The sequence below is a fragment of the Oncorhynchus mykiss genome, chromosome 1, assembly GCF_057628025.1.
Source record: "Oncorhynchus mykiss isolate SJ-2025 chromosome 1, ASM5762802v1, whole genome shotgun sequence".
In the NCBI taxonomy this organism is placed as follows: Eukaryota; Metazoa; Chordata; class Actinopteri; order Salmoniformes; family Salmonidae; genus Oncorhynchus; species Oncorhynchus mykiss.
Window position 1 is genome coordinate 49,339,810 of NC_143022.1, and position 23,315 is coordinate 49,363,124.

General features: G+C 42.6%; 1 protein-coding gene across 3 annotated transcripts in view; it reads left to right on the top strand.

The window, feature by feature from the left end:
- The window catches only part of immp2l (inner mitochondrial membrane peptidase subunit 2), a 159,009-nt gene that overhangs the window by 32,349 nt on the left and 103,345 nt on the right, over window positions 1-23,315 (top strand). Inside the window, exons 2-4 of one of the 3 annotated variants that reach the window (XM_036979007.2) lie at window positions 2,099-2,154; window positions 2,763-2,900; window positions 9,878-9,984. In XM_036979007.2, coding sequence (XP_036834902.1) covers window positions 2,766-2,900; window positions 9,878-9,984 — 242 coding nt within the window. In that variant the 5' untranslated portion in view covers window positions 2,099-2,154; window positions 2,763-2,765. Of the gene's footprint in view, window positions 1-2,098; window positions 2,155-2,762; window positions 2,901-9,877; window positions 9,985-10,612; window positions 10,733-23,315 lie in introns of those variants that run through there. The other 2 variants (XM_021603465.3, XM_090233153.1) reach the window with 2 other exon arrangements.

Below are 23,315 nucleotides of genomic sequence, written 5' to 3' on the forward strand. Positions count from 1 at the left end.
CCAGATTTAGTGTATTTTTCCATATCGAGACTGAAATCATCAACAATATATAGGCTACTTTGCCTACAAATTACTAAAGAGTGAGCCAGAGATTAATATATCTTAACCAGAAGAAGGAAAATACGGATCCCTACCCGACCCCCCTCCTTTCGCTGCCTGCTGCTGCTGGCAATCCCTGATTCTGCCTTTATGCTCCTGAAGTTTCCGGTAATAGGCTACACCAGCTTTCGGCAACCTTTTCCATTTGGAGTGCCAAGTAATTGTACCATTTATTTCTACCGATCTGCATGCCAGTTATGATTTTCATACGCACATTTTGTGGAACAGGTTAATTTAATTTATAATAAAGTCTCTAAGTGGTTAATAAAAATTCTATCTAATTGACAATTATACTTTTAGATTTGTAACTTCTATTGCCTTTGCCAATATGTAAAAATAGCCTACATAAAGCTAACAAATAGTTATATTTTAGCCCACAGGTAGAAAATAACCATATTTTTTAAAATAAATATCCTATACATCGCATGGCCTATCTGCAAGGAACTTAACATTGTATCAACTATTAACTTGGGTCCAGCTTGATGCTGGTACTAGCAAACTTGCAACATTGTATAAAATATTCTGGGCCCTCAAGAGTTTCTGTGCCAGTGAGCTCTGGACAGACAGACACAGCTGTAAGCTATTTGCGCAAGGGATGAGAGGTAATCAGGTAGGCCTTTTTTCCACCAGATCAGAGCATGACATGTTTTCCACTTTCATGCTGAGCGGTTATTGAAAGGGAGAGAGCTGGAAAGACTTTTCAAATAGGCTACGTTAAGGAGCTATTGTCATTCTCAATGGATGTAAAAACAAACTTTGTTTACTTTGCTTTTTGAGGTCGAAGAAAGAATGACTTTGATAAGCTCCACAGTGATGCTGATTTTAAGACAATCAGAAATACTATCAAATCCCCAAATGGGAACATTCATGAGCCTACATTTGCGCACAGGCCAGGTAGCCTAGACCTAGTTCTATGCGTAATCAGGTACCCCATGTCCTTATTCATAAATGGAATGAGATAAACCAAACTTAGGTTGTGCGCTCTGCAAACGTGTCCGCTCCTTCAATGTGAACGGTAAGACTGTAATAAAAATATATTGAATGCATTAACATAAATGGCCATAACCAAACAAACATTGTAGATTACAAATGATGGTAATTAACACTAAATGTACTACTGGTGATACTGGTGTGCCATCCCTGTGGCCTCCGCAATGGATTAGTCCAATCAGACAGGTGTCTCATGTGCCAAATATATATATATTTTTTTATATATTTGCCACTGCCAGACTAAGAATATCTCAGTTCAATATCATTACATTATCATTTTTTATGTCAATATTTTTCAGAGACAGCCGTGTATGCATTAATTAATAAATTATACAATCAACTTGACTTTATTTTTAACCAACTACATGACAACATAATGGTAATAATTTATTTGAAAGGTAAATCTCTGTTGATAAACTTGGTAAATCAAGATGTAGCTTAGACCTATTCACAATACAGGTGAATTCATATTCAATAGGAGTGTGCGTGCATTGAGTTATTGAGCTTCTTTTGGCTGATTGCATGGGGCTACAGATGACAAACAATCAGTTTCCATTCCATTTCGGACTTATTTTTAATAATTTTTTTATTGTGCTTATCAACAACATTTGCATAGAAGTAGCTTATTTTTACAAGAATGTGTCTTTAAGCAGTAATGACATCATTCACGGGAGAAGAGGGGGCGGCCCGTCGGAGCACAGTCAATTCGATGACACAATAGATCATCTTTGGGAGAGATGTGGGAATTAATTTAGTTTTTTGTGTCAATCAGCATATTTTGCGTAATGGTTTGCATATTACCATAAATAAAGTACTAGAGTATTGAGTTGATGTTAGCTTTAGCTGTCAGCTAGCAACAAAAGTTAGCCTGCAAAGTTGGAAGCTACCGGTATCTTTTTGCATTGTGCAAGTCTTCTAGCTTATATGGACATTGTTTTGCGAACAGTAATTAACAGTTTTAAAATTTCTTCATGCCGTGTCGGATTCAAATGTGTTATCTTCTGTGCAGCATGAGTGGGGAGCTAACATGACGCAGCCCAGACTCCCAGTGCAGGCTTGCAATGGGTAAGTGGAGCAGGTACGGTGCACGCTATAGTAAGGGATCGGCTGCGCTGACAGACAGGCTTGATTCGTGAGACACATTAACAGAAATACAGAAAGTAAAAAAATTATATATATATATTAGTACCCGGGACGTTATTCATGTTCTAGTATCAAAAGTACCGAAGTTTCGGTATAACGTGCAACACTAAGGATAGGTAAGGACATGCTACAGTACCACCAAGGAATATTTGATGCACCTCTGAAGCATAAACTTTTTGAAGCATCTCACGATCACAATCAGTAACAACAAAGTTTGAGTATCTGCCTGGTGGCTGTGTTATTTAAAGCCGCTGATGCATTAGCCTGTCCTAGGGTCTTTGGTCTGTCACTCTGTTATTTCACACTTGTCTTGCTGTCCTGCTGTCGTTTTTGAGAACAGAGGGCAGAGAAGGATGAGAAATGCCTGCATGCAATATGTGTTCTCTCTTTGAGTGAGAAATGACTGAAATTACATCCTGTTCTTGCCAATACAAACTGCCTACTATCTGATTCTCCATTTGCTGTTGCATGCTGAGTTCTTATGGCTGTGTTCCAATTATGATGGCTGAACTGTGTTCTTCTGTCCCTAGGTGATGGCTCAGCAGGCCGGGGCTGGGCGCAGGTATATCAGGGCGTTTGTGAGCGGCTTCTTCGTGGCAGTGCCCGTAACTGTCACTGTTCTGGACCGCTTTGCCTATGTAGCACGAGTAGAAGGAGCCTCAATGCAGGTGAGACACACGCTCTCTGCTTTCTCCATCAATTCCTACTGATCTTGTTTGTACTTTTTTCAAAGCCCCACTTTCCTTTTGTAACAGAGTTGATTGCATCTCGGTATCTACTGTATCATGCAGTAAAGAGAGGGAGAGGTTCTATTGAATGGAATAAATTGGCCTTACCTCAACCCACAATTCAAATACCAATACCACAGAAGACATTTAGCCGTGCTCGGATTCAGAAGCCATACAATACAACAGAAGTCATACTTCATGGCCTGGGTTGACACTTGGTCGTGATGAAATACATCAAATGCATCTCACGTCTTTGCTCACGTTACGAAAACGCACATAAACACTTGTTTTAAACCTCTATGCTCAATGCACGTTCATCTTTCATTCTGATGTCAAACAGAGTTAATCAGGCATACATCTGTAGCTATGTAGGCATCGAGGTAAGTCAGCCGGGCAGCTGAGACCCATTGGTATCGCGTCATTGGCTGGGGCTTGTCCTCCCTGTTGACAGTGTTGGATGGCAGTTTAGCTTCTTGTGAATGGTTGACAAGAGAATCTATACAGCGTGATATAGTTTCGTTTGTACCATCCCATGTGACGTAATTAGAATCCAAGTATATTTGCATGGTTTTCTAAGTAAGTAAGAAGGAAAGAAATGTAACAACAAATGTTTGTCTGAAGAAGATCGTTATTGATCTCCCTCCTCTCCTCCCATACTTCTAATTAGTAAGTCAATACGTTCAGATACTGAAGGCTGTTTACATTGTTGGAGTTGTTAGGATTTCGCCAGGTTCTAGTTGTGTAGACAGGCCGTTGCCTCACTTTGCCTCTCCTCCTACAAGACCGTGATAGTTTAAACAAGAATCCTTTCAAAACCCCTGCGTTGTCTTGCCTAAGGCTGCAGTGCTCACAAGATTGAATTGTTGACCAGACAATCTTATTTGATCTAACTTTCCTTGTCTCCTGTGTTGTTGTTTTTTTCTCAGGTTTTTATTAATTCTAGGGTGCTTTCAAGCTAGCAAGATAAACGTCTTTGAAACAATACAGCATGTAATATGGTAAAATATGACTGAAAGTGAAAATGATAACGTATCCAACTGTAACAGATACATTCTGCGGCTGGCAGCACTCGTATGGGATATTTATTTTCAGCAGACGGATAAGAGATATTCTGTCAATTACCCCGGCAAGCGTGAAATGGCCTGTGCACATCCTGTTTAATGAATCATTCTTCCTGTGTCATGTCACCCGCTGCTTGGAGTGGGGCTTCGTCACACACTAGCTCTTCGATAAAGTGACACAAACTAAGTTGTAAGAATGAATTATTTCTGTGGGTGGGGGGGGGGGGGGGGGGATTTCACAGACTATAGGCATACTACACTGTATACAATAGAGTTAGTCATGGTTGTTGAGAAACCCTCTTGTGTTTCCCATTGAGGGTGAAATTGTTAATTTTGTGGACTCACTGGGTAAAGAGAAAATTATACTGGGTCATGTTCACAAGGTACAAACCTGAGGGAAACTGGAAGGTACTAAACTTGTCCAACCCTGATGTACTCTGTAAGGTACTGTAGGAGATATGTGCATCATCTTGTTTGTGTTGTTGTTTAGATTATTGACCTCTGTACTGACCCTTGCCCCGAGACATGACTGTAGACTTCTATGGCGTCAGACTTTATAGTTAATTAGTCTACAGCCACATCTCAGGGCAACCGTTCCACTCCAATAGATTTTAATGGTATGACGTATGTTTCACCCACATCTGTCGGTGTGAATCTGTAGGCACGGGAAGACATACAGATATATATATATAAAATGGTGCCGGAAGAAATGGCTGCAGTTTAACAGGCGCCCAACTTATTGTGCTATTATGTGTTTTTTTTGTTGCATTATTTGTAGCTTATTTTGTACAAAATGTTTCTGCAACTGTATCTTATGGCAAAAAAGAGCTTCTGGATGTCAGGACAGCGATCACTCACCTCGGATTAGACCAAGATTTTTTCTCAGTCAGCTTTTTTCTCAGTCAGCTTTTTCTCAGTCAGCTTTTTCTCAGTCAGCTTTTTCTCAGTCAGCTGTATAAGGAAATAAGCAAACAAGAAACCGCTCACCCAGAGGCGGCGCTCGTAGTAGCCGGATACTTTAATGCAGGGAAACTTAAATCAGTTCTACCTAATTTCTATCAACATGTTAAATGTCCAACCAGAGAGAGAACAATTCTAGATCACCTGTACTCCACACACAGAGACGCGTACAAAGCTCTCCCTCACCCTCCGTTTGGTAAATCCGACCATAATTCTATCCTCCTGATTCCTGCTTACAAGCAAAAATTAAAGCAGGAAGCACCAGTGACTCAATCAATAAAAAAAAGTGGTCAGTTGAAGCAGATGCTAAACTACAGGACTGTTTTGCTATCAGACTGGAACATGTTCCGGGATTCTCCCGATGGCATTGAGGAGTACACCACATCAGTCACTGGCAATATCAATAAGTGCATCGAGGACATCGTCCCCACAGTGACTGTATGTACATACCCCAAAAAGAAGCCATGGATTACAGGCAACATTCGCACTGAGCTAAAGGATAGAGCTGCTGCTTTCAAGGTGCGGGACTGTAACCCGGAAGCTTATAAGAAATCCCGCTATGCCCTCCAACGAACCATCAAACAGGCAAAGCGTCAATACAGGGCTAAGATTGAATCGTACTACACCGGCTCCGATGATCGTCTTATGTCACAGGGCTTGCAAACTATTACAGACTACATAGGGAAGCACATCCACGAGCTGCCCAGTGACACGAGCCTACCAGACGAGCTAAATCACTCCTATTCTTGCTTCGAGGCAAGCAACACTGAAGCATGCATGAGAGCATCAGCTGTTCCTGGTCGACTGTGTAATCACGCTCTCCATAGCCGACGTGAGTAAGACCTTTAAACAGGTCAACATTCACAAGGCTGCGGGGCCAGACGGATTTCCAGGACGTGTGCTCCTGGCATGTGCTGACCACCTGGCAGGTGTCTTCACTGACGTTTTCAACATGTCCCTGATTGAGTCTGAAATACCAACATGTTTCAAGCAGACCACCATAGTCCCTGTGCCCAAGAACACGAAGGCAACCTGCCTAAATGACTACAGACTTAGCACTCAGGTCCGTAGCCATGAAGTGTTTTGAAAGGCTGGTAAGGGCTCACATCAACACCATTATCCCAGAAACCCTAGACCCACTCCAATTTGCATACCTCACAAACAGATCCACAGATGATGCAATCTCTATTGTGCTCCACACTGCCCTTTCCCACCTGGACAAAAGGAACACCTATGTGAGAATGCTATTCATTGACTACAGCTCAGCGTTTAACACCATATTACCCTCAAAGCTCATCACTAAGCTAAGGATCCTGGGACTAAATACCTCCCTCTGCAACTGGATCCTGTACTTCCTGATGGGCCGCCCCAAGGTGGTGAGGGTAGGTAGCAACCCATCTGCCACGCTGATCCTCAACACTGGAGCCCCTCCAGGGATGTATGCTCAGTCCCCTCCTGTACTCCCTGTTCACCCACGACTGCATGGCCAGGCACGACTCCAACACCTTCATCAAGTTTGCAGACAACACAACAGTGGTAGGCCTGACCACCGACAATGATGAGACTACAGGGAGGAGGCCAGGGACCTGGCCGGGTGGTGCCAGAATAACAACCTATCCCTCAAAGTAACCATGACTAAGGAGATGATTGTGGACTACAGGAAAAGGAGGACGAGCACGCCCCCATTCTCATCGACGGGACTGTAGTGGAGCAAGTTGAGAGCTTCAAGTTCCTTGGTGTCCACATCAACAATAAACTAGAATGGTCCAAACACACCAAGACAGTCGTGAAGAGGGCACGACTAAGCCTATTCCCCCTCAGGAAACTAAAAAGATTTGACATGGGTCCTGAGATCCTCAAATGGTTCTACAGCTGCAACATCAAGAGCATGGTTGCATCACTGCCTGGTACGGCAATTGCTCGGCCTCTGACCGCAAGGCACTACAGAGGGTAGTGCATTTGGCCCAATTCTTCACTGGGGCAAAGCAGCCTGCCATCCAGGACCTCTACACCAGGCGGTGTCAGAGGAAGGCCCTAAAAAGACAGGCTGTTCTCTCTATGACCGCATGGCAAGCGGTACAGTAGTGCCAAGTCTAGGACAGTTTTTACCCCAAAGCCATAAGATTCCTGAACAGGTAGTCAAATGGCTACCCAGACTATTTGCATTGTGTGCCTCCACCAACCACTATTTTACGCTGCTGCTACTCTCTGTTTATCATATATGCATAGTCACTTTAACTATACGTTCATGTGCATACAGTTGACGTCGGAAGTTTACATACACTTTAGGTAGGAGTCATTAAAACTTGTTTTTCAACCATTCCACAAATTTCTTGTTAACAAACTATAGTTTTTGCAAGTCGGTTAGGACATCTGCTTTGTGCATGACACAAGTAATTTTTCCAACTGTTCTGTCTCCTAGAGATGAATGTACTTTGGTGCGAAAAGTGCAAATCAATCCCAGAACAACAGCAAAGACCCTGTGAAGATGCTGGAGGAAACTGGTACAAAAGTATCTATATCCACAGTTAAACGAGTCCTATATCGACAACCTGAAAGGCCGCTCAGCAAGGCAGAAGCCACTGCTCCAAAACCGCCACAAAAAAAGCCAGACTACAGTTTGCAACTGCACATGGGGACAAAGATCGTACTTTGGAGAAATATCCTCTGGTCTGATGAAACAAAAATAGAACTGTTTAGCCATAATAACCATTGTTATGTTGAAGAACTCCATCCCATCCATTAAGCACGGGGGTGGCAGCATAATGTTGTGGGGGTGCTTTGCTGCAGGAGGGACTGGTGCACTTCACAAAATAGATGGAATCATGAGGTAGGAAAATTATGTGGAGATATTGAAGCAACACCTCAAGACATCAGTCAGGAAGTTGGTCGCAAATGGGTCTTCCAAATGGACAATGACACCAAGCATACTTCCAAAATTGTGGCAAAATGGCTTAAGGACATCAAAGTCAAGGTTTTGGAGTGGCCATCACAAAGCCCTGACCTCAATCCTATGGAACATTTGTGAGCAGAACTGAAAAAGTATGTGTGAGCAAGGAGGCCTACAAATTATAGGCATTTAGCAAGACCACTTCTCAGTTCCTATGCTTCCTGGCTGATGTTTTGGTCACTTTTGAATGCTGGCGGTGCTTTCACTCTAGTGGTAGCATGAGACGGAGTCTACAACCCACACAAGTGGCTCAGGTAGTGCAGCTCATCCAGGATGGTACGAGGATGCGAGATGTGGCAAGTAGGTTGCTGTGTCTGTCAGCGTAGTGTCCAGAGCATGGAGGCGCTACCAGGAGACAGGCCAGTACATCATGAGACATGGAGGAGGCCGTAGAGGGCAACAACCCAGCAGCAGGACCGCTACCTCCTCCTTTGTGCAAGGAGGAGAAGGAGGAGCACTGCCAGAGCCCTGCAAAATGACCTCCAGCAGGCCACAAATGTGCATGTGTCTGCTCAAATGGTCAGAAACAGACTCCATGAGGGTGGTATGAGGGCCCGACGTCCACAGGTGGGGGTTGTGCTTACAGCCCAACACCGTGCAGGACGTTTGGCATTTGCCAGAGAACACCAAGATTGGCAAATTCGCCACTGGCGCCCTGTGCTCTTCACAGATGAAAGCAGGTTCACACTGAGCACATGTGACAGACGTGACAGTCTGGAGACGCCGTGGAGAACGTTCTGCTGCCTGCAACATCCTCCAGCATGACCGGTTTGGCGGTGGGTCAGTCATGGTGTGGGGTGACATTTCTTTGGCTCCATGTGCTTGCCAGAGGTAGCCTGACCTCCATTAGGTACCGAGATGAGATCCTCAGACCCCTTGTGAGACCATATGCTGGTGTGGTTGGCCCTGGGTTCCTCCTAATGCAAGACAATGCTAGACCTCATGTGGCTGGAGTGTGTCAGCAGTTCCTGCAAGAGGAAGGCATTGATGCTATGGACTGGCCCGCCCGTTCCCCAGACCTGAATCCAATTGAGCACATCTGGGACATCATGTCTCGCTCCATCCACCAACGCCACAGACTGTCCAGGAGTTGGCGGATGCTTTAGTCCAGGTCTGGGAGGAGATCCCTCAGGAGACCATCCGCCACCTCATCAGGAGCATGCCCAGGCGTTGTAGGGAGGTCATACAGGCACGTGGAGGCCACACACACTACTGAGCCTCATTTTGACTTGTTTTAAGGACATTACATCAAAGTTGGATCAGCCTGTAGTGTGGTTTTCCACTTTAATTTTGAGTGTGACTCCAAATCCAGACCTCCATGGGTTGATAAATTTGATTTCCAGAGATCATTTTTGTGTGATTTTGTCAGCACATTCAACTATGTAAAGAAAAAAGTATTTAATAAGAATATTTAATTCATTCAGATCTAGGATGGGTTATTTTAGTGTTCCCTTTATTTTTTTGAGCAGTGTTTATGCATAGTCACTTTTTAACCATATCTACATGTACATACTACCTCAATCAGCCCGACTAACCGGTGCCTGTATATAGACTCGCTACTGTTATTTTTCACTGTCTTTTTACTGTTGTTTTACTTCTCTACTTACCTATTGTTCACCTAGTACCTTTTTTTGCACTGTTGGTTAGTGCCTGTAAGTAAGCGTTTCACTGTTTTATTCAGCGCACGTGACAAATCAACTTTGATTTGGTAGGCTAGACACAGCATTTAGCTCAGTATGGCAGGAGTCCGCTTCACTTCTCTAAGAGGAATATGTCATTCAGTCTGTCTTCTGTTCCCTGGTTGCCCTCTGCTTGGCCCTTGCTGCTCTTTCTTCTTTCCAGGCCACCGATGACAATGTTGCTCGTTTCCCCTGTTCCTTGTTTCTTTCCGATGTGACTGACTCGCCTCTTTTTGTGTTTTGTGTGCATGTGTGTTGTCGTCTCAGCCTTCCCTGAATCCTGAGGGGAATGTGACAGGTTCTGACGTGGTGCTCCTGAACCGCTGGAGTGTGAGGAACTACCAAGTACGTCGAGGAGACATTGTATCAGTCCTGTAAGTAACCAAGTTTCAACCACGTTTACATCAACTCTTGTTTGTTTTGTTTGCTGTCAGACATGCTGGGACCTTGTTAGTTGCTAAGATCAAGTGGATTTGGAGACACATCCTCGCCCTTTCTCTCCCTCCACCTCTGGAGTAGGCCCCTCTGCCAATGGCTGGCTGAGCAGTGACGCTCTGCTCCCCTATAACTCCCCTGTGCTGTTTTTAAAATGGAGGACCTGTTGACACTGTTGGCTCCACAAGAGAGGGAGGGAGAGGGGGAGCGAGAGAGAGAGAGAGCAATTAGAGCGCCACACAGCCACGCGAAGGCTCCCTGCTTTCAGACATACTCTTTGTTCTGAAGCACCGTGGGAAGCCAAATGTGGCCCTGGCTGCTAATGAAAAAGACTCAGTCACAAATGGCATCATATTCCCTATATAGTGCACGACCTTTGACCATAGGGCTCTGGCCAAAAGCAGTACACTATGTCGGAAGTAGGGTGTTATTTGGGACGCAAGTCAAAATCTCCCCTGAAAGAAAGTATTTTCTCTCTCTTTCTCTCCTCGTATGCTCACGTCCCCGGGCGCACTTATCCCAGGCTACTTATCTCAGTCTTTGTTTTTGCGATGGCTTCTGAGACTTCAATGTGTGATAACGCAGCTGTCTGATGAATTTGTGCTGCGTTGCCTTGATGGGATTCAGGTTTGATGATTGTTTCATGCAGAAGAGCAGAGCAGAGGTCATGAATAGGCCGACATCGAGGTACGGTCAAGGAATATTACTGCATTATGTATTTGATGTGTTCATTAGTTAAACTGGGTTTGACAACCTCAGGGTAAAGTTTTGCCACGACTGGTTTAATAGGGTTCGACATGACTATTGTGATTCAGCACAGGTGTCCAGAAACCACCCATCCATGCAGGTTTCCCTTAGAAAATAGGTATTCTGACTACCTGTTTAAATATAATAATACCTCAAAGAAAATCCTATTAAATGCCACGATTTGCTGCTGTGGGGTTTGATGTGATGTGGATTGTGTGGGCTCAGACAGACAGACAGCGGCAGGCAGGCAGGATAAATCCCTCTTCCATAATTACCCCAAGATGGCAGCCTCTCCCTTCCCTTCCCTGCAGGGGACGTGTTGCGCTTGTGAACAGGACGTTCAGCCATTTATGAAGCACCATTCCTAGCAGAGCGGAGGGAGGGGGTGAAGGTGAGGGCGGGAGAAAGAGGGAAGGGGAGAGGGGGAAGTGATCGAAAGCGAGTGAGAGAGCTAGCGTGGAATGCTAATCTAATGTACACTGACAAACTAAATTGTAAGAATGAATTATTTCTGTGTGGGGGATTTCACAGACTATAGGCGTACTACACTGTATACGATAGAGTTAGTCATGGTTGTTGAGAAACCCTCTTGTGTTTCCCCTTGAGGATGAAATTGTTAATTTTGTGGACTCACTGGGTAAAGAGAAAATTATACCGGGTCATGTTCACAAAGTACAAACCTGAGGGAAACTGGAAGGTACTAAACTTGTCCAACCCTGATATACTCTGTAAGGTACTGTAGGAGATATGTGCATCATCTTGTTTGTGTTGTTTAGATTATTGACCTCTGTACTGACCCTTGCCCCGAGACCTGACTGTAGACTTCTATGGCGTCAGACTCTATAGTTAGTTAGCCTACAGCTGCGTCTCAGGGCAACCGTTCCACTCCAATAGATTTTAAAGTTATGACGTGTGTTTCACCCACATCTGTCGGTGTGAATCTGTAGGCACAGGAAGACATACAGATAGGCTAGACACAGCATTTAGCTCAGTATGGCAGGAGTCCGCTTCACTTCTCTAAGAGGAATATGTCATAGATACACCAATTAACCTGCATGCTTTTGAAAATGGTTTTTTTTCTTCTAAAGCAACATTTATGAGGAAGGGCAACGTGTCAAGTAGATCTGTATCAACAACTGTTGTTGGGTGGGAAAAAATGTAAAAGCCTATTTCTCATCTGCCAAAGAATTCCACCCTGGCCTGTACTGTATTTACATGTGAAGTGTGATAGTGGACTACTGCTTCAGCAAGGCAGACTGAATTCCCTCTTCTAATTTGAAAAGCAAATTGTCCAAGGCAATATTCTGGTCCTCTGAATAATTTCTTATTTACAGGATAGAATACTCCTCGTTTCAGGTCCATAGTAGTGGATGAGGAAAATGGTCACCGTGTTTGAGTGCAAATATGGCAATTTATCTGCCACATCGGGTTTTTGTCATGCTTTCAGTGCAGGCTATTAATAAGCTGATTTGATTTTATGTTCTCCTTGTTAACATGACCATTTAATTAAAAACATTTTTTTTTAGGCAGCTCCAGAAGGAAAAATGTTCCTCTCCGGGTTATAAATAGCGGGTTAATGAATCCCCTTTCCTGGCACCGTTCTTTTGTTAATGACAAGGTTTTAGGTTTACCATCCTGGTACAAGACGATAGAAAAACAGATGTTGAAAGTTTTGACGTGGTACGTTTGTTGAGGGTGTGTGAGTATTCATGGCATGCACAGCAGCAGTTGTGTAAACCTTCAAAAGCTTCAAGTCTGTAGTTGCTTCTCTTCCCGTAGCTTGTCTTTGAAGTGTGGATGCCAGGAAGAGAGAAACATCACCCCTCTTGTTCGTTTGGACGGTACTGAGCTTCTGTCATTTTTAGCATCAACAGAATCCAGTTTGGATTTGTTGAGGTGTGTTTTAGCCAGCCGAAACTAAAGCCCATTGTTTTGGGATTGGGTTTACCAAAAAAAGAGAAGACCGAGCTGGGGGAAAAAAGGAAAACAAAAACCTCTGAGATACTTAATCTAGGATACTCTGAGCTGACAATCTCTCCTCTGCAGACGTGTTGTTCGGGCAACAGTAGAACGCGGTCTGTGGAGGTAGGAATTCCTTCCTGGACACAGGAAAAGGGGAGCTGACTGGCTTGGCCACCCTTCCATGAGCCATTAGGCCACTGTGGAACACACTCTGGCCCCCAGGGAGGGGATAGGAGGGGAGGGCAGGGGAGGTTAATAGGGTTTGTTTTTGCCAAAAGAGATCGCTTCAGTCTGTCTCCTAATCTAGCAGATAGATAGGGATGTTTTGACATGTCTGCTGCCTGGCTGGCTGTAATAGTGTTATTATCTATCATTTGTGTGATTTCAGCAGCGTGATGGCTGGGTAATGGCCTCTGTTAAAAGGAAGACATTGGCCTCTTGAGCTAAGAATCCCACTCTGCGAAACACACACACAAGCTTGTGCGTGCGCACACACACACACACACACACACACATGGTGCTCAGAGCACGCACACCTGCATTGATTACATGTGTTTCATTTTATCTTAAAAGTTCGATAAAGGTTGGCGTTTCCTCCAACCAGCTTAGAGGCAGCCATTTCATTCAACATGTAAACAAGAACGACCTGAATTAGTAAATTAATTCAATGCCCTGCGAAATCAAATTGAATGTAATTTGTCACGTGCTTCGTAGACAAGTGTAGACTAACAATGGAATGCTTACTTACACGTGCATTACCAAAAATAGAGAGTTAAAGATAAAATAGAATAAATAGAAATAGTGACATGAGGAATTAATACACAGTGCATAACGAATAAAAAAATAACAAGTAAAATAACATGGTTATACAGTTGAAGTGGGAAGTTTACATACACCTTAGCAAAATACATTTGAACTCCAGTTTTTCACAATTCCTGACATTTAATCCATTTGAAAATTCCCTGTCTTAGGTCAGTTAGGATCAGCACTTTATTTTAAGAATTTGAAATGTCAGAATAATAGTAGAGAGTGATTTATTTCAGCTTTAATTTTTTTCATCAGATGTTTACATACACTAAATTTAACTTCTGGTAGCCTTCCACAAGCTTCTCACAATAAGTTGGGTGAATTTTGGCCCAGTCCTCCTGACAGAGCTGGTGTAACTGAGTCAGGTTTGTAGGCCTCCTTGCTCGTACACACTTTTTTTTTTAGTTCTGCCCACAAATTCTCTATAGGATTGAGGTCAGGGCTTTGTGATGGCCACTCCAATACCTTGACTTTGTTGTCCTTAAGTCATTTTGCCACAACTGTAAGTATGCTTGGGGTCATTGTCCATTTGGAAGACCCATTTGCGACCAAGCTTTAACTTCCCGAATGATGTCTTGAGATGTTGCTTGAATATATCAACATCATTTTCCTCCCTCATGAAGCCATCTGTTTTGTGAAGTGCACCAGTCCCTCCTGCAGCAAAGCACCCCCACAACATGATGATGATGACCCCCGTGTTCACGGTTGGGATGGTGTTCTTCGGCTTGCCAGCCTCTCCCTTTTTCCTCCAAACATAACGATCATTATGGCCAACAGTTCTATTTTTGTTTGATTAGACCAGAGGGCATTTCTCCAAAGATTACGGTCTTTGTCCCATGTGCAGTTCCAAACCGTAGTCTAGCTTTTTTGTGGTGGCTTTGGAGCAGTGGCTTCTGCCTTGCTGAGCGACCTTTCAGGTTATGTCGATATAGGACTTGTTTTACTGTGGATGTAGATACTTTGGTACCGGTTTCCTCCAGCATCTTCACAAGGTCCTTTGCTGCTGTTCCTGGATTGATTTGAACTTTTCGCACCAAAGTATATTAATTTCTAGGAGACAGAAAGCGTCTCCTTCCTGAGCGCTATGACAGCTGCGTAGTCCCATGGTGTTTATACTTGTATACTATTTCTTGTACAGATGAACGCATACCTTCAGCCGTTTGGAAATTGCTCCCAAGGATGAACCAGACTTGTGGATGTCTACAATTTTTTTTCTAAGGTCTTGGCTGATTTCTTGATTTTCCCATGATGTCAAGCAAAGAGGCACTGAGTTTGAAGGTAGGCCTTGAAATACATTCACAGGTACAACTCCAATTGACTCAAATTATGCAAATTAGCCTATCAGAAGCCTATGAAGCCATGACATAATTTTCTGGAATTTTCCAAGCTGAAGGCACAGTCAAATTAGTGTATGTAAATGTCTGACCCACTGGAATTGTGGTACAGTGAATTATAAGTGAAATAATCTATTTGTAAACAATTGTTGGAAAAATGACTTGTGTCATGCACAAAGTAGAAGTCCTAACTGACTTGCCAAAACTATAGTTTGTTAACATGAAATTTGTGGAGTGGTTGAAAAACTAGTTTTAATGACTCCAACCTAAGTGTAGTAGAAAATAACATACAGGGAGTACCAGTACCGAGTCGATGTGCATGGGTACCAGGTAATTGAGGTAGATATGCAATAGTGATTAAAAAAATAAATAATTATTTAACCTTTATTTAGCTAGGCAGTGATGCACGGTTTGTGTCGCCCTCCTCGCGGGACAGTTTAGCTAACGTGCGCTAATGTGAATAGCACGACGATGTAAGTAACAAGAACATTTCCCATTTCCCAACATTTCCCAGGACAGACATGTCTTATATGGGCAGAAAGCTTAAATTCTTGTTAATCTAACTGCACTGTCCAATTTACAGTAGCTATTACAGTAAAATAAGAACATGCTATTGTTTGAGGAGAGTGCACAACAACAAAACTTGCACAGCAACTGGTTTGATACATTCACCTCTGAAGGTAAATAATATACTTACATTCAGTAATCTTGCTCTAATTTGTCAGGCTAAGGGTCCCAGAGATAAAATGTAGCATAGTTTTGATAAAAAACACTTTATATTCAAATGTAGGAACTGGGTTCTACAGTTTGAACCCCTGCTGTGTATCAATTGACCAATTCGGCACATTTGGGCTGACTTGATACAACATTTAGAACAGTAATGCAATGGTTCATTGGATCAGACTAAAATGTTGCACATACACTGCTGACATTTAGTGTCCAAAATGTAAATTGCGCCCAGACTCCCAAGGGATATATTGGCCTTTGTCTTGCATTTCACAGATGGATAATACAATTTTTAAAAAAGCATGTGTTTTTCTTTATATTACCAGATCTAATGTGTTATATTCTCCTACATTAATTTCACATTTCCACAAACTTCAAAGTGTTTCCTTTCAAATGGTATCAAGAATATGCATATTCTTGTTTCAGGTCCTGAGCTACAGGCAGTTACAGTGCCTTGCGAAAGTATTCGGCCCCCTTGAACTTTGCGACCTTTTGCCACATTTCAGGCTTCAAACATAAAGATATAAAACTGTATTTTTTTGTGAAGAATCAACAACAAGTGGGACACAATCATGAAGTGGAACGACATTTATTGGATATTTCAAACTTTTTTAACAAATCAAAAACTGAAAAATTGGGCGTGCAAAATTATTCAGCCCCCTAAAGTTAATACTTTGTAGCGCCACCTTTTGCTGCGATTACAGCTGTAAGTTGCTTGGGGTATGTCTCTATCAGTTTTGCACATCGAGAGACTGACATTTTTTCCCATTCCTCCTTGCAAAACAGCTCGAGGTTGGATGGAGAGCATTTGTGAACAGCAGTTTTCAGTTCTTTCCACAGATTCTCGATTGGATTCAGGTCTGGACTTTGACTTGGCCATTCTAACACCTGGATATGTTTATTTTTGAACCATTCCATTGTAGATTTTGCTTTATGTTTTGGATCATTGTCTTGTTGGAAGACAAATCTCTGTCCCAGTCTCAGGTCTTTTGCAGACTCCATCAGGTTTTCTTCCAGAATGGTCCTGTATTTGGCTCCATCCATCTTCCCATCAATTTTAACCATCTTCCCTGTCCCTGCTGAAGAAAAGCAGGCCCAAACCATGATGCTGCCACCACCATGTTTGACAGTGGGGATGGTGGGTTCAGCTGTGTTGCTTTTACGCCAAACATAACGTTTTGCATTGTTGCCAAAAAGTTCAATTTTGGTTTCATCTGACCAGAGCACCTTCTTCCACATGTTTGGTGTGTCTCCCAGGTGGCTTGTGGCAAACTTTAAACGGCACATTTTATGGATATCTTTAAGAAATGGCTTTCTTCTTGCCACTCTTCAATAAAGGCCAGATTTGTGCAATATACGACTGATTGTTGTCCTACGGACAGAGTCTCCCACCTCAGCTGTAGATCTCTGCAGTTCATCCAGAGTGATCATGGGCCTCTTGGCTGCATCTCTGATCAGTCTTCTCCTTGTATGAGCTGAAAGTTTAGAGGGACGGCCAGGTCTTGGTAGATTTGCAGTGGTCTGATACTCCTTCCATTTCAATATTATCGCTTGCACAGTGCTCCTTGGGATGTTTAAAGCTTGGGAAATCTTTTTGTATCCAAATCTGGCTTTAAACTTCTTCACAACAGTATCTCGGACCTGCCTGGTGTGTTCCTTGTTCTTCATGATGCTCTCTGCGCTTTTAACGGACCTCTGAGACTATCACAGTGCAGGTGCATTTATACGGAGACTTGATTACACACAGGTGGATTGTATTTATCATCATTAGTCATTTAGGTCAACATTGGATCATTCAGAGATCCTCACTGAACTTCTGGAGAGAGTTTGCTGCACTGAAAGTAAAGGGGCTGAATAATTTTGCACGCCCAATTTTTCAGTTTTTGATTTGTTAAAAAGGTTTGAAATATCCAATAAATGTCGTTCCACTTCATGATTGTGTCCCACTTGTTGTTGATTCTTCACAAAAAAATAAAGTTTTATTACTTTATGTTTGAAGCCTGAAATGTGGCAAAAGGTCGCAAAGTTCAAGGGGGCCGAATACTTTCGCAAGGCACTGTAGATTTGGGTATGTCATTTTAGGGGATTGTTTAAAAAAAAGGGTACGATCCTTAAGAGGTTTTATCCACCTAGCCTGGAGAGGTTAAGAGGTTTTATATCATTTTTTTCCCTTCATCAATCTACACACAATACCCCATAATTACAAAACAAAAAACAGGTTTTTAGATTATGGAAAAAACCCCGCCTGAAATATCACATTTACATTTACATAAGTATTCAGACCCTTTACTTTGTTGAAGCGCCTTTGGCAGCGATTACAGCCTTGAATCTTCTTGGGTATGATGCTACAAGTTTGGCACACCTGTATTTCAGGAGTTTCTCCCATTCTACTCTGCAGATCCTCTCAAGCTCTGTCAGGTCGGATGGGCTGTGTCGCTTCACCGCTATTTTCAGGTTTCTCCAGAGATGTTCGATTTTGTTCCTGTCTGGGCTCTGGCTGGGCCACTCAAGGACATTCAGAGACTTGTCCTGAAGCCACTCCTGTGTTGTCTTGGCTGTGTGCTTAGGGTCGTTGTCCTGTTGGAAGGTGAACCTTCGGTTTTCATCAAGGATCTCTGTACTTTGCTCCGTTCATCTTTCCCTTGATCCTGAATAGTCTCCCAGTCCCTGCTACTGAAAAACATCCCCACAGCATGATGCTGCCACCACCATGCTTCACCATAGGGATGGTGCCAGGTTTCCTTCAGATGTGACGCTTGGCATTCAGGCCAGAGTTAAATCTTGGTTTCATCAGACCAGAGAATCTAGTTTCTTATGGTTTGACAGTCTTTAGGTGCCTTTTGGCAACTCCAAGTGGACTGTTGTGCATTTTACTGAGGAGTGGCTTCTACCATAAAGGCCTGATTGGTGGAGTGCTGCAGAGATGGTTGTCCTTCTGGAAGGTTCTCCCATCAGAGGATCTCAACAGAGGATCTCTGGAATTCTGTCAGAATGACCATTGGGTTATTGGTCACCTCCCAGACCATGTCCCTTCTCCCCTGATTGCTCAGTTTGGCCGTGCGGCCAGCTCTAGGAAGAGTCGTGGTGGTTCTGAACTTCTTCCATTTAAGAGTGATAGAGCCCACTGTGTTCTAGGGGACCTTCAATGCTGCAGACATTTTTAGGTAACCTTCCCCAGATCTGTGCCTCAACACAATCCTGTCTTGGAGCTCTACTGACAATTCCTTCAACCTCATGGCTTGGTTTTGTGCCTTTACACATTATGTCCAATCAATTTAAATTACTCACAGGTGGACTCCCAAGTTGTAGAAACATCTCAAGGATGATTAATGGAAACATGATGCACCTGAGCTCAATTTAGAGTCTCAAAGCAAAGGGTCTGAATACTTATGTAATAAGGTGCACTGTATGTGTCACCTTATTCTGAATTATTCAATTGTATTTGTCACATTCGCTGAATACAACTCTTTGCCTGTTTGATGGTTGATCTAAGGGCATAGCAGGATTTCTTATAAGTGTCCGGTTTAGAGTCCTGCTCCATGAAAGTATCTCCTCTACCCTTTAGCTCAGTGCGGATGTTGCCTGTAATCCATGGCTTCTGGTTGGGGTATGTACGTACTAGAGGTCGACAGATTATGATTTTTCAACACTGATACCGATTATTGGAGGACCACTAAAAGCCCGATACCGATGAATTGGCCGATATTTTTATTTTTTTATTTTTTTTATTTTAAATTTTTTTTTATATATTATTTATTTTATATAATTCAAAAAAATATTTTATTTTTCTTATTTTTATATATATTTGTAATAATGACAATTACAACAATACTGAATGATTTATTATTTTAACTTGATATAGTACATCAATAAATAATGAAACATGTTCAATTTGGTTTAAATAATGCAAAAATAAAGTGTTGGAGAAGAAAGTAAAAGTGCAATATTTACCATGTAAAAAAGCTAACGTTTAAGTTCTTTGCTCAGAACATGAGAACATATGAAAGCTGGTGGTTCCTTTTAACATGAGTCTTCAATTTTCCCAGGTAATAAGTTTTAGGTTGTAGTTATTATAGGACTATTTCTCTCTTTTACCATTTGTATTTGATATACCTTTGACTATTGGATGTTCTTATAGGCACTATAGTATTGCCAGCCTAATCTCGGGATTTGATAGGCTTGAAGTCATAAACAGCGCAATTCTGGCAAATGAATTAGTCTTTGTTAGGAAGAAATGGTCTTCATGCAGTTCACAACGAGCCAGGCGGCCCAAACTGCTGCATACACCCAGACTCTGTTGCACAGAACGCAAGACAAGTGACACAATTTCCCTAGTTAAAAGAAATTCATGTTAGCAGGCACTATTAACTAAATATTCAGGTTTAAAAATATATACTTGTGTATTGATTTTAAGAAAGGCATTGATGATTATGGTTAGGTACACTGGTGCAACGATTGTGCTTTTGTTGTTAAATCATCACCCGTTTGGCAAAGTAGGCGGTGATTTGATGATAAATTAACAGTCACCGCATCGATTATATGCAACGCAGGACAAGCTAGATAAACTAGTAATATCATCAACCATGTGTAGTTAACTAGTGATTATGTTAAGATTGATTTGTTTTTTGTAAGATAAGTTTAATGCTAGCTAGCAACTTACCTAGGCTCCTTGCTGCACTCGCGTAACATGTAGTCAGCCTGCCACGCAGTCTCCTCGTGGAGTGCAATGTAATCGGCCATAATCGGCGTCCAACAATACTGATTATCGATTGTTATAACTTGAAATCGGCCATTCCGATTAATCGGTTGACCCCTAGTACGTACGGTCACTGTGGGGACAACGTCATCGATGCACTTATTGATGAAGCCGGTGATTTATGTGGTATACTCCTCAATGCCATCAGATGAGTCCCGGAACATATTCCAGTCTGTGCTAGCAAAACAGTCCTATAGCTTAGCATCTGCGTCATCTGACCACTTGCGTATTGAGCGAGTCACTGGTAGTTTCTGCTTTAGTTTTTGCTTGTAAGCAGGAATTGGGAGGATAGAATTATGGTCAGATTGGCCAAATGGAGGGCGAGAGAGAGCTTTGTATGCATTTCTTTGTGTAGAGTAAAGGTGGTTTTGGAGACCAATAGGCTATTTTTCACATTGCGTTATCCTTTTAACAGGTAGACCTCTCAAAGTTACTACAGTACAAGGATGTCAGGAGTAAACCACACAACACACTACTATCTTTCCCTCTACCTCAGCCTTTTTGCCTCTCCCGTTGCAGGCCTGTTGTCCCTCAACGTGTCAAATTGGCAACCTACGTAAACCTCTACCTACTACAGTGCAATGATTTTGAGGTTTAAATGACAAAGCAGACTACTATACTCCCTAACGCAGCCCTCTGCCTTTCTCCTGTAGGGACGTTCTCCCTCATCCCCTCTCACACAGTGACTCAGCTCCCTGTTCCTTTCCACTTATCAGATGTGATGAATGAATGCGTCCACCTCTGGTACATTTCAACGTTTAGATAGGTCCACTTGAACTCGGATGTGCCTCTGAAAAGTTGATTGGGGTAAAATTCCGCAGTATACAACAGGGAAACATTTCTGAGAGCCCTTTAGTAGTTGTATATGTCAACATGAGCTATGAAGGAAGAGAGCAGCAGCATGCCAGTGTAATAAGAACCTCTGAGAGATTGAGAGAGAGGCGCTGCGGACAGATTAAAGCAGGGCTGCTTGGGTGGAATGAGGTTTGGGGTTCAGTTCATCAGAACTGCTGCAAGTACAGTTGAAGTCGGAAGTTTACATACACCTTAGCCAAATACATTTAAACTCAGTTTTTCACTATTCCTGTCATTTTAATCCTAGTAAAAAAATGTCTGTCTTAGGTCAGTTATGATCACCACTTTTATTTTAAGAATGTGAAATGTCAGAATAATAGTTGAGTGATTTTATTTCTTTCATCACATTTCCAGTGGGTCAGAAGTTTACATACACTCAATTAGGATTTGGTAGCGTTGCCTTTCAATCGTTTAACTTGGGTCAAACGTTTCGAGTAGCCTTCCACAAGCTTCTCACAATAAGTTGGGTGAATTTTGGCCCATTACTCCTGACAGAGCTGGTGTAGCTGCGTCAGGTTTGTAGGCCTCCTTGCTCGCAGACGCTTTTTCAGTTCTGTCCACACATTTTCTATAGGATTGAGGTCAGGGCTTTGTGATGGCCACTCCAATACCTTGACTTTGTTGTCCTTAAGCCATTTTGCCACAACTTTGTAAGTATGCTTGGGGTCATTGTCTATTTGGAAGACCCATTTGCGACCAAGCTTTAACTTCCTGACTGATGTCTTGAGATGTTGCTTGAATATATCCACATCATTTCCCTACCTCATGATGCTATCTATTTTGTGAAGTGCACCAGCCCTCCTGCAGCAAAGCACCCCCACAACATGATGCTGCCACCCCTGTGCTTCACGGTTGGGATAGTGTTCTTCGTCTTGTCGTTCTTTCCTCCAAACATAACAATGGTCATTATGGCCAAACAGTTCTATTTTTGTTTCTTCAGACCAGAGAACATTTCTCCAAAAGGAATGATCTTTGTCCCCATGTGCAGTTGCAAATGGCTTCTTCCTTGCTGAGCGGCCTTTCAGAATATGTCGATATTGGACTGGATTTGCTGTGGATATAGATACTTTTGTACTTCCTCCAGCATTTTCACAAGGTCCTTTGCTGTTGTTCTGGGATTGATTTGCACTTTTTGCACCAAAGAATGCGTCTCCTTCCTGAGAGGTATGACGGCTGCGTGGTCCCATGGTGTTTATACTTGCGTACTATTGTTTGTACAGATGAACGTGGTACCTTCAGGCGTTTGGAAATTGTTCCCGAGAGTGAACCAGACTTGTGGAGGTCTACATTTTTTTCCTGAGGTCTTTGCTGATTTCTTTTGATTTTCCCATGATGTCAAGCAAAGAGGCACTGAGTTTGAAGGTAGGCATTGAAATACATCTACAGGTACATCTCCAATTGACTCAAATGATGTCAATTAGCCTATTAGCTTCTAAAGCCATGCCATCATTTTCTGGCATTTTCCAAGCTGAAGGCACAGTCAACTTAGTGTATGTAAACTTTTGACCCACTGGAATTGTGATGCAGTGTCATGCACAAAGTAGATGTCCTAACCGACTTGCCAGAACTATAGTTTGTTACCAAGAAACGTGTGGAGTGGTTGAAAAACTAGTTTTAATGACTCCAACCTAAGTGGATGTAAACTTCCGACTTCAACTGTATATCTGCAATGATACGTGCCCGTAGTCCTAATAATAGGATTTTACTGTAAATCAGAATCTATATACAGTAAACATTGGGTTTGCATAAACATAATGAGGTTGGCTTACATTCAGAGGGAACCACATAGATAGCAGCAGGTTTTCATGGAATGTGGAAAATACCCACTTGGCTGTGGTGGTCTGTTTTCAGCTTAATTTCTTTCAGCCATCCCTTGCTTCCTGGCTTCGTGTTCCTCTCTCTCTCCCTTCCTTCTGGTGATTTTCCTGATGTTCCTTTTCAGAACCTGCATTCACACGGAGACAACGTGGTTGAGGAGAAAACAACCTGTCTCCAAACACAAATGATGTTTTTCATTACACGGGAGCTCTGTCATCAGCCCCAGCGGGTACTTTGGTTATGCAGCGAGGAGATATTCCTCTCA